The sequence below is a fragment of the Dendrobates tinctorius genome, unplaced genomic scaffold, assembly GCF_039654945.1.
Source record: "Dendrobates tinctorius isolate UK_male_01 unplaced genomic scaffold, ASM3965494v1 ptg000296l, whole genome shotgun sequence".
Lineage (NCBI taxonomy): Eukaryota > Metazoa > Chordata > Amphibia > Anura > Dendrobatidae > Dendrobates > Dendrobates tinctorius.
In genome coordinates this window covers 5,320,431-5,338,456 of record NW_027361963.1, presented here as the reverse complement: position 1 = coordinate 5,338,456, position 18,026 = coordinate 5,320,431, and the positions used below count along the sequence as shown (strand labels likewise).

The 18,026-nt window shown below is 44.7% G+C and overlaps 1 protein-coding gene across 5 annotated transcripts in view; it reads right to left on the bottom strand.

Annotated features, from left to right (window-relative positions):
* Positions 1-649: 649 nt before the first annotated feature.
* Positions 650-18,026, bottom strand: part of LOC141073078 (uncharacterized) — a 79,486-nt gene continuing 62,109 nt past the window's right edge. Inside the window, exons 8-11 of one of the 5 annotated variants that reach the window (XM_073560403.1) lie at positions 17,041-17,119; positions 16,838-16,935; positions 16,598-16,715; positions 650-2,528 (exon numbers count right to left, since the gene is read on the bottom strand). In XM_073560403.1, the coding sequence (XP_073416504.1) occupies positions 1,402-2,528; positions 16,598-16,715; positions 16,838-16,935; positions 17,041-17,119 (1,422 nt within the window). In that variant the 3' untranslated portion in view covers positions 650-1,401. Of the gene's footprint in view, positions 2,529-3,366; positions 6,738-16,597; positions 16,716-16,837; positions 16,936-17,040; positions 17,120-17,208; positions 17,307-17,746; positions 17,871-18,026 lie in introns of those variants that run through there. The other 4 variants (XM_073560405.1, XM_073560404.1, XM_073560406.1 and 1 more) reach the window with 4 other exon arrangements.

Sequence of the window (18,026 nt, the reverse complement as noted above, 5' to 3'; positions counted from 1 at the left end):
TTGAGAATGTCATATTGTTTGGAAGATGAATAATCCTTCATAATAGTTCTCAAATCCAAGATCTCTTTTTTAATTTCAGTAAGAGTATGTTCCTCTTCCTCAATAATCAATTTCATGAGTTGAAATGAGCTGTGAGGCTATCCCGCCATTTCTGCTTAAAACAACCTGAATACACAGTTGTGGCCATTTTCTTTAATCTAAGGCCCCGAGGAATCATATGTTTCTCCAGATAAGATTGGAGAGTGGTGCAATCCCACCAAACTCTCATCTCTGGACATCGTTATTATCGCAATGCAGGTGGGATTCGGCACCAGCGCAGTAGCATCTATCAGATCGCCAATAGATGATACTGCACAGGTGCAGCAGGTGACATTTTGATAGAGAATTTTTTTCTGAATTAATGTTACCATATATAATAATTATACGTATATTATAGATGCGATTATGCTGGCGCCACCGCCTACCCACCGAATGTGATTTTTATTTTTCAAAACCTATTCTATGCAGTTCAGTGAGGGATCACTGACCTGTCATATGCCATACAGGTGAATATGTAAGCAGAGCACCACATGAAGCCTCGCCCACAGGCCGCCCCGGAGGAGGAGCATATCATTAACTGACAATAAAGATTAAACAACCACAAGACGGATTTCATCAACCCAGGGGTCATTTTAATCAGTATAACAGCGCCAACCTGACTGTAGGTTACTCAGCACAATCACGCTGACAGATTCCCTTTAATTAAAATCTTACTTATCAAAGTGGGTGTACTCATTTATGCTTAACACTGTTTAAAATTTATAAAACACAGTGAACATAATTACAGTTTCTATACTGTATGACTTGTTTCATGTTTTACAAGATGATTTACATATAAAAGTGTGACGCTGAGCCACTACTCACAGAAAAGCCATGACACAGAGAAGTCAGCAGGTCCAAGGTCAGATACCAGGAGGGTCTGTCAAGACAAGGGAGGAAGAAAAACAGTCCGGGGTCAGGTACCTGCAGTCAGAGAACGTCAAGAGCAGAAGGGATAATCCACACGAATGGTCACAACAAATCCTAAGTCCGGCAACAAGATCTTAGAAGGACACAATCAGCCACAGAGCTAAGCACACACCAAACCAAGCTCAGCTACAGCTGACACCGATCTGCTCACACCTAGCAAATCACCAAGGACTGGAGGCATCTGAGAAAATGACAGAAGGCCAGACTGAACTACTGGGCTGTCGATCAAAATGCTGAGAGCCTGGCACGCCCCAGGATCTGATTGGATTGTCACTCACAACAGACAGTCCAGCACATTCAAGAACCCATAGGGCGGCTGCTCTGTCACTCTCAACGGCCCTAGGCCACAGTAAAGATGAAGCCGCGACAAAAAGACTTCCCACATTCTGAATATTAATACAGTTTTTTTTGTGTATGACTTCTCTCATGTCTAACAAGATTTGATTCATTTACAAAAGCTTTCCCGCACAGTGGACATGAATACGGCTTCTCTCCTGTGTGACTTCTCTCGTGTGTAATAAGACTTGATATATTTCTAAAAGATTTCCCACATTCTGGACATGCATATAGCTTTTCTCCTGTGTGGCGTTTTTCGTGTCTCACAAGACTAGATTTTTCTGTAAAGCATTTCTCACAGAGTGAACATGAATACGGCTTTTCTCCTGTGTGAATTCTCTGATGATTATTAAGCTGTGATGTATTTGTAAAACTTTTTCCACATTGTAAACATGAAAACGGTTTCTCCCCAGTGTGAGTTCTTAGATGTTTAACAAGATTTGCTTGATCTCTAAAACATTTCCCACATTCTGAACATGAATATGGCTTCTCACCTGTATGAATTCTCTGATGTCTAATAAGACTCCCTTTATCCGTAAAAGAATTCCCACATTCCAAACATGAAAATGGCTTCTCTCCTGTGTGAATTTTCTGATGTGTAATAAGATTCCCTTTATCTGTGAAGGATTTCCCACATTCTGAACATGAATACGGCTTCTCTCCTGTGTGAATTCTCTGATGTCTAATAAGACTCCCTTTATCTGTAAAGGACTTCCCACATTCTGAACATGAATACGGCTTCTCTCCTGTGTGAATTCTCTCATGTCTAACACATTTTGATTTATTTGTAAAGCATTTCCCACATTCTGAACAGGAGTATGGCTTCTCTCCTGTGTGAATTCTCTCATGTCTAACACATTTTGATTTATTTGGAAAGCATTTCCCACATTCTGAACAGGAGTATGGCTTCTCTCCTTTGTGTTTCCCTTGTGTTAAAGTATCTAAGCTTTCAGTAAGTTGCTTGTCACACTGAAATCTTGTATCCTCTTTGTCACTTGGAATTGTGGTAACAATGTGAGATTGCTCAGGAGAGGGTTCCTCATGATTAGGAGGAGTATAAGAAAGTGAAGTGCTGTGAAGTCCAGGAGCTCCATGAAGGGTAATGAGGTTTTCTCCATTAGACTGCTTCCTGATATCTTCTTTTTTACAAATTGGTGATAAACCGTTATTCTCACAAGGATTTCCTATGAGGATTAAAGATAGATTGGATGTGAATTTTTTCTACAACACAAAAGGCATTTCTAAATTTCTATAATGGAGTTCATACTGAAGACCCACGTCAGTGAAAGTACCGGTAATAAGGAAGACAACTACATGCCATAACATTAACACAATGACGGGTAAAATGAAGAACACTTATAAACTGGTAACATTGGGCCCGACGCCCGACGAGTGCCGTTTCGCAAATGCTTCTTCACAATGGGGCGTGTAGAAGCATTTGCGAAACGGCGCTCATCGGGCGTGGGGGAGGTGTCCCAGCACATCATCTACTTGTGCACAGACTTGTGACACTTTCATCCTCAGCAGGTATTTCCCTCATTTTCATTAAGCAGATATATCCATTTTTTAGCGCTATAGTCACTTCCCAAGACCTAATATCAATATATTTTTTGCATTTCTGGTTTTGTGGTGTATCTTCCTTTTTTACTTGAGGGTGATGAGAACCTTCTGGACTTCCTTTTCTACCTTTAAACTTGCTGCTATATACTTGCCCTGTGCACTTCAGTTATTTATTTATTGATTTATCCATACCCTCTATTAATTAATAATAATTTATGACTATTCCGGATATGCCTATAATATTTCACTATAAATATGTTAATATGTGGATAAACTAGTGCTGCGTACACCCTCACCCTGTATTTGGAGGTTCCCCCTTTGTCTTTTATAGTACACAATTATTTTTTTTTTTAACTATTTACAAATATATGTTTTAAAATTTAAACCCTTTCTTCACTTCCTTCTTTTATGGGACCATACCATACAAGAATATGCTAACAATCATGTAAATAAATGTATTACCTGGGTAGCAGTGATGTAAACATGCAGCTGGCTGTGCTAGACAAGGGCTGGTGTGGCAGAGCTGTGATTCCCTCACACCCGATGGGCGCCGTTTCGCTGCTCGCTTCTTCTGGGGCCGTGTTTTTAGCATTACTGTTTTATTTCCTTATTAATTAAATTTACGTCCGTCCTTTCAAAGACCACACACTCACCAGCCTGTAGAGACAGCGACCCATGCAGATGCCCCTTCCTGGACAGGCCCAGCCCTGTGGCACAGTGGGTCCACAAATCCAGGTGAGCCATGGTTGGGCATAACACAGGTTATTTCTCATCCAGACTACTGGTTAGTTTTTACAAGTGTCTTTGCTTACCAAATCTGGAGTCATAGTTACCACCGTATTTGTTGATTTAGGCAATGCCTTAGATCTCATCGACAGTGACATTGCTGTCGATTGTTGGTTCACAGTTGCAACACTTTGAAGCTGATGGTAGGACACGAGCTGCCTTGTTTGACACCTCTAGCATTCTCCCAGGATACCCCCCCTGTGGTTCAGAGTTCCTGCAATAAGAATAGGCAGATGCCATCTCCTTTGGGGCAGAGATAATGTGTCGTTCTATGGACAGTATGGATAGCTTACAATTATATACTTCCTTCACATTTGTTTAATCACTCAACATGTGTATCACATGAAATCATATAAGAAAGAAAGCACCTCCATACATCTGTGACCTCGTCTCCCGGTACTTACCTGCACGAAACCTCCGATCCTCACAAGATGTCCTTCTCTACTCCCCTCTTATCTCCTCTTCCCACAATCGCATACAAGATTTCTCCCGCGCATCCCCCCTACTCTGGAACTCTCTACCACAACATATCAGACTCTCGCCTACCATGGAAAAAGAACCTGAAGACCTACCTCTTCCGACAAGCCTACAACCTGCAGTAACCACCGATCGACCAAACCGCTGCACGACCAGCTCTACCCTCGCCTACTGTATCCTCACCCATCCCTTGTAGATTGTGAGCCCTCGCGGGCAGGGTCCTCTCTCCTCCTGTACCAGTTATGACTTGTATTGTTTAAGATTACTGTACTTGTATGTATTATGTATACCCCTCCCCACATGTAAAGTGCCATGGAATAAATGGCGCTATAATGATAAATAATAAAAATAAAAGTAGAAAATTTATTGAGTCACAATTAGTGTTGAGCATTCCGATACTGCAAATATCGGGTATCGGCCGATATTCGTTGTATCGGAATTCCGATACCGAGTACCGATATTTTTTCAATATCGGATACTGGAATCGGAAGTTCCATAATGCAATGAGCCACTGTGGTGGCTGTGATTGGCTGCTGAACTGATGTCATCATGATGCGCGGTCTGTGCGCATCATGATGCGCGGTCTGTGCCGGCTGCTGGCAGTCTGTACGGGCCTGCCGGCGGGTCCAGTAGGAGAGGCTGTCCCTGGCAAGAGTACTCCCTCTCCATTAAACTCTTTGACTGTTTCTCTGCCTTCAGGGAGCTTTGGTGTGTTTAAGTCACCAGTCATACAGAGTCAGTGTGTGGTCTCTTTCATACAGCTCCCGAAGTCGGCGTGGGAATTGTCTCAAGGTAGCCGAGCCTTATTGGAGAACAGTCTAGTCCTGCAAGGACAACTACAGATCCAGGTCAGAGCTTTATACATGAAGAAGTTCATCTTCCACTTGCTGACTGGTATGCCCAAGGGTCATTCTGATCCAGAGATTCTAATACCCGTCTATGTCTGGACACCTAGTAGGGCACCACGCTTGAAACAATCAACTGACAAGAGGTGTCTGGTTCCCTTGCGTCAGAGTTGGTCAGCAAGGTCACCTTCTTCATCTGGTCTGCTAGTCGTCGAGTCAAGGGGTGATGACATCTCCGAAGAAGGGGAAGCGGTGTCAGTCTCCTCACACGTCTCCAGCGACTATACCAGTGATCTGCTCCCAGGAGCATCCCTGTCTCTTGATTGTCCTCCTCTGGATTACGGGCTGAAGATGGGTCCTAAGTATATGCCTTCAACTCCCGTGTGGCCAGTGAGTGAAGATACTGAGACAGAGATTTTCTCACCCTCTAACCTGGTAGAGGAGGACCAGTTTTTTCAGGGTAACAGGCTGAAGTGGCTCCCTGTATGTATGCCTCCAGCTTCCATTTGGCAGGTGGGTGAAGAGGTTGGAACAGTGACCTACGTATCTCCGTTTCTCACCAACCGGGAGGAGGAGGTCCAATTTTTCTGGCACATCGGGCGGAAGTCGGACTCAGTGAAGGTGTCTTCTGTTTGTAGCTGGCCGACTGATGTAGGGGTCAAGTCTGAAGCTTCCAGGTCCCTGCTTTCTGCCACTCAGGAGGAAGAAATTCAAGTCCTCATACCCTCTGTGTTGGAAGCTGACTCCATCGGGCACCAAGAAGCTTGGCACCCTGGGATTCCTGATGGCACACATATTGCACCCTATCTGAAGGATGTCGTGTCAACCTCGACTGTGTGTGGTCCCATACGCCTTCAGGTCACTCTGGCAGGCTTGAGGAAGAGGGGCCGTAAACTGGGGGTACTGTAACAACCCTGCTGGCGTCACTGCATGGCCTCCCATCCCCCGCATATCAACTTACTCACTGCTCCGGGTCATGCTGTGAATTCTGTCTGTTGCCAGCTCTGTGCCTCTGCTCTTCTGTATGTTTCCTGGCTATGTGTGTATAGAGGGCGGCGCCAGAACTCTGGCTCTTATGCAGTCAGGGTGCACCTGTCTAATCTGTCCCTGACCAATCACCTAGAGCCCTTGACTATTTAGTTCCGCCACACCCACTGAAACATTGCCTGTGCAATGTCTAATCTCAGTTAGTATCTTGCTGCTGAGCTAGCCAGGCCCTGTCCTATGTCTTGCCTTCTCTGAAGGCTCTTATTGCGTATTCCAGTGTCTTGGTACCTTGCCTAGTACTTCTCTGTCCGCCTAGCAGGAGGCAGAATATCCTGGTCCTTGTGTCTTTGTCCCTGTGTCTCTGTCTGAACTCAGTCTTACCTCTGTCTGTCAGTCTCCTTGTCTGTGGTTCCTTCTCTGCTGTCTTACCTTGTGTCCTTCCTATCTGAGGCTCTGCACTCTTGCAGCTCTGCTCGCTTGCAGCTGTGCCTGCTCTGCTCTCCTGCAGCTCTGCCTGCTCTGCTCTCTTGCAGCTCTGCCTGCTCGGCTCCCTAGCCGCTCTGCCTGCCCGGCTCCCTAGCCGCTCTGCCTGCCCGGCTCCCTTGCCGCTCTGCCTGCCCGGCTCCATTGGAGCCCAGCCTACTCCGCACTCCTGCGGCTCTGCCTACTCCGCACTCCTGCGGCTCCGCCTACCTGCACCTCCTGTGTGAACAGGTCCAAACCTGTTACTTCATATTCCACTCCTTCATGCCTATATCCATACCTGCACCTCCTGTGTGAACAGGTCCAAACCTGTTCTCTCATATAACACTCCTGCTTGCCCAGTGTCTCCAAGCCGTGCCCGCTTGCCCAGTGTCTCCAAGCCGTGCCCGCTTGCCCAGTGTCTCCAAGCCGTGCCCGCTTGCCCAGTGTCTCCAAGCCGTGCCCGCTTGCCCAGTGTCTCCAAGCCGTGCCCGCTTGCCCAGTGTCTCCAAGCCGTGCCCCCTTGCCCAGTGTCTCCAAGCCGTGCCCGCTTGCCCAGTGTGAGCCTGACCTCACCATCAGAGGCTCCAGTGAAGACCGAGGTAGCTGTCGTAGTCACGCCCCTTCCAGGGTAGCCTGGTTTGTGGCACAGTGGGGCCACAACCCCCCGGCTCACGCCATTCAGCCAAGGCGTGAGCGTGACACATATACTACATACTGTACATACATACTACATACATACATCATACATGCATCATACATACATACTACATACAATACATTCAAACATTCATACAATACATACATATAGACATACAGTACATATAACAGAGTACGTACTCACCATTACTTGTCACTTTGATCCCCGAAGCCAGTGTCATCTATGAAAAATATGAAAGAAACAAACCACCAAATACTCCCTGTTCCGCAGAAATCCACGAGTGAGTGTCCCACGACGATCTCCCATGGAGAACAGCAGCATCAGCTGATGCAACCGTTCTCTAGGGGCTGCAGGAATCCAATGACGGGAGGTAGGTATCCTTCCGCACTGTATTCCTCCGCCACTGTAAAAAAAATAGTCCCTAGTCTCACTTTATGGCAAAAGCTGCGTGGGAACTTTCTCACAGCAATGCCAAAAGTGAGACTAGGGACTATTTTTTTTACAGTGGCGGAGGAATAGAGTGCGGAAGGATACCTACCTCCCGTCATTGGATTCCTGCAGCCCCTAGAGAACGGTCGCAACAGCTGATGCTGCTGTTCTCCACGGCAGATCGTCGTGGGACACTCACTCGTGGATTTCTGCGGAACAGGGAGTATTTGGTGGTTTGTTTCTTTCATATTTTTCATAGATGACACTGGCTTCGGGGATCAAAGTGACAAGTAATGGTGAGTATGTACTCTGTTATATGTACTGTATGTCTATATGTATGTATTGTATGAATGTATGGTATGTAGTATGTATGTAGTATATCTGTAGCATGTTTTATGTATGTAGTATGTATGTATGTAGTATGCATGTAGTATAAAGTATGTAGTATGTATGTTGTATGAATGTTGCATATATGTAGTATGTATGTAGTATGTATGCTGTATGAATGTAGTATATACGTAGTATGTATGTTGTATGAATGTTGTATATATGTAGTATGTATGTAGTATGTATGTATGTTGTATGAATGTTGTATATATGTAGTATGTATGTAGTATGTATGCTGTATGAATGTAGTATATATGTAGTATTTATGTCGTATGTATGTATGTTGTATGAATGTAGTATATATGAAGTATGTATGTAGTATGAATGTTGTATGTATGTAGTATATATGAAGTATGTATGTTGTATGAATGTTGTATGTATTTAGTATGTATGTATGCTGTATGAATGTAGTATATATGTAGTATTTATGTCGTATGTATGTTGTATGAATGTAGTATGTATGTAGTATGTATGTATGTTGTATGAATGTAGTATGTATGTAGTATGAATGTTGTATGTATGTAGTATATATGAAGTATGTATGTTGTATGAATGTTGTATGTATTTAGTATGTATGTATGCTGTATGAATGTAGTATATATGTAGTATTTATGTCGTATGTATGTTGTATGAATGTAGTATGTATGTAGTATGTATGTATGTTGTATGAATGTAGTATGTATGTAGTATGAATGTTGTATGAATGTTGCATGAATGTAGGTTAATAAGTGGCTCAGGAATTGGTGTAGGAAGGAGGGGTTTGGGTTCCTGGAGAACTGGGCCGACTTCTCAGTTGGCTACAGGTTCTACGCTAGGGACGGGCTGCACCTCAATGGGGAGGGTGCAGCTGTGCTGGGGGAGAAAATGGCTAGAAGGTTGGAGGAGTGTTTAAACTAGGGACGGGGGGGAGGGTATTCCTTTTATAGGAGGGGAAGACAGTGCAGAGACCTGGGCACAAATAATGACATTGGGGGTGGGGGTGGCATGGGGGGTGGGGTTAGAACAGTTAATAATTTAAGATAGAATAGAGGTACAGAGAGATACATAAAGTGCATGTATACTAATGCCAGAAGTCTCGCCAACAAAATGGAGGAATTGGAGTTAATGTTGTTGGAAGATAATGATGACATGGTGGGGATATCTGAGACATGGCTGGATGAGAGCCATGACTGGGCAGTTAATTTACAGGGCTATAGTCTGTTCAGAAATGACCGTACAAATAAGCGAGGGGGAGGCGTATGTTTATATGTAAAATCATCCTTAAAACCCATCCTTCGTGATAATATATATGAATCTAATGAAAATGTAGAGTCCCTGTGGGTAGAGATAAGGGGAGGGGGGAAAAATAATAAATTACTGATAGGGGTTTGTTATAAATCTCCAAAAATAATGGAAGCTACAGAGAATATCCTCATAAAGCAAATAGATGAAGCAGCGACTCAAGGAGAAGTCATTATTATGGGGGACTTCAACTACCCAGAAATACATTGGGGAACCGAAACCTGCAGTTCCAGCAAAGGTGATAGGTTTTTGACTACTATGAGAGACAATTACCTTTCACAACTGGTTCAGGACCCAACAAGAGGGGGGGCACTGCTAGACCTAATATTAACCAACAGGCCAGACCGCAGATCAGATATAAGGGTTGGGGGTCACTTGGGTAATAGTGATCACAAATTAATAAGTTTTCATGTATCCTTTGATAAGATGTGTAGTAGAGGGGTTACAAGGACACTAAACTTCAGGAAGGCAAATTTCCAACGGATGAGAGATGATCTTGGTGCAATTAACTGGGACGATATCCTGAGACATAAAAATACACAAAGACAATGGGAGACGTTTATTATCCTCCTGAATAGGAGCTGTGCACAATATATACCGTATGGGAATAAACATGCGAGAAATAGGAGGAAACCACTATGGCTAAATAGAGCTGTAAGGGGCGCAATAAGAGATAAAAATAAAGCATTTAGAGAATTAAAGCAAGTAGGTAGTGATGAGGCATTAAATAAATACAGAAGATTAAATAAATTCTGTAAAAAGCAAATCAAGACAGCAAAGATTGAGACAGAGAGACTCATTGCCAGAGAAAGTAAAAATAATCCCAAAATATTCTTTAACTACATAAATAGTAAGAAGCTAAAAAATGATAGTGTTGGCCCCCTTAAAAATAGTCTGGGTGAAATGGTGGATGAGGATGAGGAAAAAGCCAATATGCTAAATGACTTTTTTTCAACAGTATTTACACAAGAAAATCCCATGATGGATAACATGATCAGGGATAAAAATTCTCCATTAAATGTCACCTGCTTAACCCAGCAGGAAGTACGGCGGCGTCTACAAATCACTAAAATTGACAAATCCCCGGGCCCGGATGGGATACACCCCCGAGTACTGCAGGAATTAAGCACAGTCATTGATAGACCACTATTTTTAATCTTTAAAGATTCCATAATAACAGGGTCTGTGCCACAGGACTGGCGTATAGCAAATGTGGTGCCAATATTCAAAAAGGGGACAAAAACTGAACTTGGAAATTATAGGCCTGTAAGTTTAACCTCAACTGTGGGTAAAATCCTGGAGGGTTTTCTAAGAGATACTATACTGGAGTATCTGGAGAAGAATAACCTTATGACCCAATATCAACATGGGTTTACAAGAGACCGTTCCTGTCAGACTAATCTGATAAGCTTTTATGAAGAGGTAAGTTCCGGACTGGACCAATGGAATGCAGTGGACGTGGTGTACATGGACTTTTCAAAAGCTTTTGATACGGTGCCACACAAAAGGTTGATACATAAAATGAGAACAATGGGGATAGGGGAAAATATGTGTAGGTGGGTTAAGAGCTGGCTCAGGGATAGGAAACAAAGGGTGGTTATTAATGGAGCACACTCGGACTGGGTCACGGTTAGCAGTGGGGTACCACAGGGGTCAGTTTTGGGCCCGCTTCTTTTTAACATATTTATTAATGACCTTGTAGGGGGCATAGAGAGTAGAATTTCAATATTTGCAGATGACACTAAACTCTGCAGGGTAATTAATACAGAGGAGGACAATTTTATATTACAGGAGGATTTATGTAAACTAGAAGCTTGGGCTGATAAATGGCAAATGAGCTTTAATGGGGATAAATGTAAGGTCATGCACTTGGGTAGAACGAACAAGTTGTATAATTATGTGCTTAATTGTAAAACACTGGGCAAAACAGTCACTGAAAAAGACCTGGGTGTATGGGTGGACGACAAACTCACATTTAGTGGCCAGAGTCAAGCAGCTGCTGCAAAGGCAAATAAAATAATGGGATGCATGAAAAGAGGCATAGATGCTCATGAGGAGAACATAATTTCACCTCTATATAAGTCACTAGTGCGACCACACTTAGAATACTGTGCACAGTTCTGGTCTCCGGTGTATAAGAAAGACATAGCTGAACTGGAGCGGGTGCAGAGAAGAGCGACCAAGGTTATTAGGGAACTAGGGGGTCTGCAATACCAAGACAGGTTATTACACTTGGGGTTATTTAGTTTGGAGAATCGAAGGCTTAGGGGTGATCTTATTACAATGTATAAATATATGTGGGGACAGTACCAAGACCTTTCTAATGATCTTTTTACTCTTAGACCTGTGACGGGGACAAGGGGGCATCCTCTACGTCTGGAGGAAAGAAGGTTTAAGCATACTCACAGACGCGGATTCTTTACTGTAAGAGCAGTGAGACTATGGAACTCTCTGCCATGTGATGTTGTAATGAGTGATTCACTACTAAAATTTAAGAAGGGACTGGATGCCTTTCTTGAAAAGTATAATATTACAGGGTATATACACTAGTCTCCTTAATATTGCGTTGATCCAGGGAGCTAGTCTGATTTCCGTATGTGGAGTCGGGAAGGAATTTTTTTCCCCAATGTGAAGCTTACTGTTGCCACATGGGGTTTTTTTGCCTTCCTCTGGATCAACATGTTAGGGCAAGTTAGGATAGGATATGGGTTGAACTAGATGGACTTAAAGTCTCCCTTCAACCTTAATTACTATGTTACTATGTTACTATGTAGTATGTATGTTTTGGTTTTTTTTTTACATTCAACACATTAGCCGCATGATGGGACTACTACTGTCCCATCATTGGCTAATGTGTCAATCCCTGTTATTGTAGCAGGCATCGCCCGATGGGACTTGTAGCCCCATCGGACGATGCCTGCACACACACACAACCCCCGGCAGCCGACAGTCCCCCGGCAGGCCCGCACAGACCCCCGGCAGCTGGCACAGACCCCCGGCAGGCCCATACAGACCCCCGGCAGGCCCATACAGACCCCCCGGCAGGCCCATACAGACCCCCCGGCAGGCCCATACAGACCCCCCGGCAGGCCCATACAGACCCCCCGGCAGGCCCATACAGACCCCCCCGGCAGGCCCATACAGACCCCCTGGCAGCCGGCACAGACCCCCGGCAGCCGGCACAGACCCCCGGCAGGCCCGTACAAACAGCCGGCAGTGACCCCCGTTAGGCCCGTACAGACCCCTGAGAGGCCCGCACAGAGCCCGCCCGCGCACACAGACACACACAGTGTCCGCCCACGCACCGCCCACACTCTTCCCCCCTCCCGAACTGGATGTACAAGGAAAGAAAGGGTTTTTTTTAAATCCGATAATTCTGTCCCATTGACTTGAATGGGACTTCCGGTATCGGAATCGGCGATACCCGATACTTTTTGTGTATCGGGCCAATCCAATATTTCTGGATATCGGATGGTATCGCTCAACACTAGTCACAATAAAACAATTATTAAAATTGTAAAGCAATACACAGGGAAAGACAAAGGTGTGCCAAGAAAGAAAAGGATGGCACCGCAGAAATACATCAGGCTCCAAAACCACAGGCAAGGTGTCAGCTCAAAGAGCAAGTTCAGAGTGCTAGAAGGTATACTTTAAAGTATAAGCAAGTAAATACAATAGTAAGAATACACTTAAAGCATAAATGTCCAAAACACAAATAAGTGGAAAAGATAAAGAGCCAAAAACCCAATGTATAAGGTAACATAAAACCTGGGAAAATACCTGAGGAGCCAAAGTGCCACCCACCCCAACACGCGTTTCGGCGCAGTGCCTTCTTCCGGGGGTATGATACCTTATACATTGGGTTTTTGCCTCTTTATCTTTTCCACTTATTTGTGTTTTGGACATTAATGCTTTAAGTGTATGCTTACTATTGTATTTACTTGCTTACACTTTAAAGTATACCTTCTAGCACTCTGCACTTGCACCTTGAGCTGACACCTTCATTTATAATGGTTTTACTTGCCTGTGGTTTTGGTGACTGATGTATTTCTGCGGTGCCATCCCTTTCTTTCTTGGCACACCGTTGTCATTCCCTGTGTATTTCTTTACAATTTTAATAAGTGTTTTATTGTGACGCAATAAATTTTCTACTTTTATTATTATTGGTTCCATTGGTGCTTTCTTTTTTATATGATTCAGTTTACTCTTGCACTGAATCCTTTCATACATCCTTCCACTTCCACATACTGGTCTTCTGATTAGTAGTTATTAGGTGGTGGCTTGGTTTATATGACATTGTGTATCACATGAATAGACTAAAATGTAAAAAAATAACCGTAGAATAAAGTTGATAAAGACAAGTAATAAGTTGAAAATAAAACTCATCCCACACAAAGAGGCTCCTTATCTATTTATATAATTGCCTTGTAATATTTTAATTTCCTGTTCTGTCCAGATGTCACCGTAACCCAGAATTCCAAGTGGAGGAAGTTCACCGACCGCCATATTGGGACACCCAAGTGATGGGTGTCTCAATATGGAAACTGCTGCTAGTACCAACCTATTGCGCGGTACCTCCAGCGGAACACCATCACACTGAGCCTGTGCGAATTCCGAGCAGGCGCAGTGAATCATTGGGCTCATTGTGGCAGCAGATGCGCGACTTGTCTACAGGCAAAGGAAGCCGGTCACATTAAAGGGGTTTTCCCACGAATGAAAGTTCATTTTAAAAATTGTCTGTGTCTGACCGTGTACGGAGCATACCACATCTCCTGGGCAGGGGAGGAAGCAAAAGACAATACTGACATTACAGCAGGAGATCACAGAGGATTCATTCTGTGAGGTAAAATATTTCACTGACTGTGTTTAAACAATATTACCTCACAAAATGTATCCTCTGTGATCCCCTGCTGTGATGTCAGTATTGTCTTTTGCTTCCTCCCCTGCCCAGGAGCTGTGGTATGTTCTGTACACGGTCAGACACAGGGGTGAGAGACAGAGCACAGGGGGGGAGACAGCTCAAACGGGACAGCACATGAGGGGAGAACACAGCACAGGAAGGAGAGACAGCAGACAAGGGGGATAGCACATGGGGTAAGACAGGTCAAAGAAGAGAGCACAGACAGGAGAAGTCAGCACATGGGGAAAGAGAGAGAGGATAGGTGGGTGAGCAAATGGGGGGGGGGGGGGGGAGAGATTCTCAATGCTGCAAAGCCTGCCCCCATCGTGACATTACCGCCCTCCCCATGCGACAGCATCGGGCCTCCATCTAGTAAAGCTAATAAATGATGGCGCCTGGAATTCAACAATGAAAAAGCAATCATGTTTTATGGATAAATTTGTCCTGGTGGATAGAGGGGTTTTCCAGGTTCAGAAACTCCAGTCCTCCAGCTGTTTGTTAAAGAACAAGGCAACCTGTGCTTCACTCCACCTCCCCGGGTCCAGAGCGGAGGCTGCACCACTGACAGTTATGTGTCTGTTATTGTCGGCAGCGCTGACGCCTCATTGACAGCACTATAGCCAATAGTGGAGATCAGCGGCTCTGCCCGAATAGATGGCATCAGCTGCTCAAAACCACAGAACTCACGGACTGGCTGCAGCGCTGTCAATGTGATATCAGCGCTGCAGACAATAACAGACACTGGGAACAGGAATGGAGACTCAGCACAGGAGCAGGGGAGAGGGAATAAAGCAGAATTTTTTCACTGAGAGACCGTGGTTTTCCAAAATGAAAAACCCTTTAGGGTTAATATGAAGTATTGTGTTTATAAGACATTTCCCACATAGTGAACATGAGTTCGGCTCCATCTCGTGTGACTTTTTCATGTCTAACAAGACAATATATCTGTAAAGCATTTCCCACCTTGTGAACAGGAGTACGGCTTCTCTCTGGTGTGACTTCTTTCATCTACAACTAGAGCTGATTTTTGTGAAGAACGTTCCCCCATTACAGGCCTTACAGATCCATTTTTTTCATTGATTTCTAATATTTTTTTTTTTTATTTTCTCATCCTCACATTTCAGGAGTAATAATGTTATTTCTCACTTATCTGTGCAGTTCTTCTGCTATTCAACCTATAAATGTAGGAAAATACTGACACCTGGGTGTTACCATTCCCTTTGTCAAAAGGGCGTTCCCCTACATTGTCCAATCAGTGCTGAGCATCAGAAAGTGTGGGGACGCATGCATGGAGAATGGTAACACCCCGTTATCACGTTATTCACAAATCGAGGAGGAACCTCCATTATTTTGTCAATATAACCCATATTTAATATCTGGCCTGTTCTGCACATATCACCCCCTCAGTGCGCCCCTCCAGGGTCTATGTACCCATCTGTTGCCAATGGAACCAACATATAACGAGGAGCCTCATGTTGCATGCCGGGGGCAATGGTGCTGGATGTTATACACGGGGGGGGGGCATTGGCGTCTGAAGGAGAATCTAGAATGCAGTGACTGATGCGGGCGGCCCAATACTCTTCTCACTATAGCGAATCTATCCATATTACAATATTGGCCATAAATGAATATAATCCGTGCATGGTAAAGGACGCCCGCTCTGGGCAGGATCTCGTCTCCATGTTTATACATTGATTGAACCAGGTCTCAAAAACCGACAGGGTTATCAGATAACGGCAACTCTAGATGTCGTGATCGCAGCTGTTTGTATATACAAGCACGTAATCCCTTATGATAAAGCAATTCTCCACCCCAGCACAGAGGAGTGACGAAACACTTGTCATGTACCATCATCTACCTGGTGTCCTCCAACTGTGTTCTAGTTCCCCTACATCCAAGATGGCCTCTATAGCAGCAGAGGGACGACAGCCGTATGTCTGACCAACACCTCCATAGCATGGCACTTACTGATTTACCACAGGGCTCTTCATACCACCGGGCGGCCGGCCTGGATGTAGAAGAACAAGAATGCTGACCTCAGTGTAGGAGGCAGTTGGAGGCAAACAGAGGGGACAGGTAGGACGACTCTACATGTGATGTATCGTCACTCGTCAGCACCAGGCAGAGGCTGCTACATCACCAAGATCCATAGGACGGGGCGATTCATAACCTGTAACACAAGCTCAGTCATTTATATGGCAGCACGGGACTTGTGGAGGAAAATATGGATGGAAAGGATGGAAGTAATATTCACAAAGGTAAAGGAAAACTAAATCTGTGCTTCCTAAATCATTAAGAAGAGACGTGAAGGCGGCCCTGTTATTCATCGGTGCACCGCCGGACTCTACAGGAGCAGCTGCGCCATCACCGGACGCTACTGCTGTGATGTGGACAGTGGATAAGGCTTCACTGCACCGGAGACTCCACACGATACCACACACCGGTCATCATCGTCACACACCAGTCATTATTACATACCTGTGCAAACATCTCCCACAATCTCCTCCTTCCCGTCTCTCACACACGGCTGATCCCACCTCGTCATCGCTTCTTCTTCTGTCTCATCCTTCACTTTATTCTTAGTCGGATCTTCCTCCTGATAGATCAGATGTAACAATCAGCACAATACAAGAAACCACCAAAATCTGTGACACCTATGACCTCGATCAGAAATGTCCCCCCATATACAGATCCGGTACAGGGCTCAGCACCGTCTACCTGATGATCCTCCGGGATGTTGTGATTCTCCTCTGGACAGTCCTGGGAATACAGAGGGCGGGGACATCTCTCTGGTGGATTTCTCCTCCTGGATCCATCTGTAAAAAAACACACAGTGATGAAATAGATTGTGTCATGTGATGATGAGATGACGGGAGTAGTAGTAGGTGACCACAGAACAGACATGAGTCTCCCCTCCTCACCCTGCTGATCGGCCCATTCATCCATCGTCTCTTCTGCGTCATCTATAACCTCAACCTTAATATCAATCAGATCTTCACCCTAAAAATAAAAATGTAACAAAAATGTAAGATGAGCTCAGGTCCCATCACTTCATAGTCAGATGTTGTGGGGGCTTCAGTGTCATCTACCTGATGATCCTCCGGGATGTTGTGATTCTCCTCTGGACAGTCCTGGGGACACAGAGGACGGGGACATCTCTCTGGTGGATTTCTCCTCTTGGACCCATCTGTGGAGACACAACCTTGTTGACTGAATCTGTCTTACATGTCTCTCAACACCATTAGCTCTATATTTTGGGTTTTTTATTTAACAGGGCCCAAGAGTCATTGTTGTGGTCCTCACCACCACTTGTGCTGAGCTGAATATGTCTCGCAGGTTGATGGCATTTTGCAGTCTGTGGCCCCATCAGATAAAGAATCTACAATAGGGATGTTTCATCCTCCAAATTTCATTTTCTCCAGGAAAGAAAACCACTGAGGTGACAAATAAAATCTCCATCAGCAGCAGAGAAACATCAGCACAACCCGAATGTGAGGTCCGATCAGGAGTCATAGAAGAGATTCATCCCAGAGAGAAAACAATCACGGAAATATGTGAGGACACATCACTAATAGCAACCGACCAACGCTGAAGACAAACTGATGTCAGAAGGAAAGGTCCGCTCACCTTGTGGTGTAAGAGGCCGGAGCTCCTCAATCATCACCTCCTGGTATCGATCCTGGTGTCCTTCTAGATACTCCCACTCCTCCATGGAGAGATAGACAGCGACGTCCTGACACCTTATAGGAACCTGACAACGACACCGTCATCACCCAGAATCCTCCAGTGCTGTATAATGTCCCAGCAGTCACCTCTCCGCTCATCACCCAGAATCCTCCAGTGCTGTCCTGTATAATGTCCCAGCAGTCACCTCTCGGCTCATCACCCAGAATCCTCCAGTGCTGTC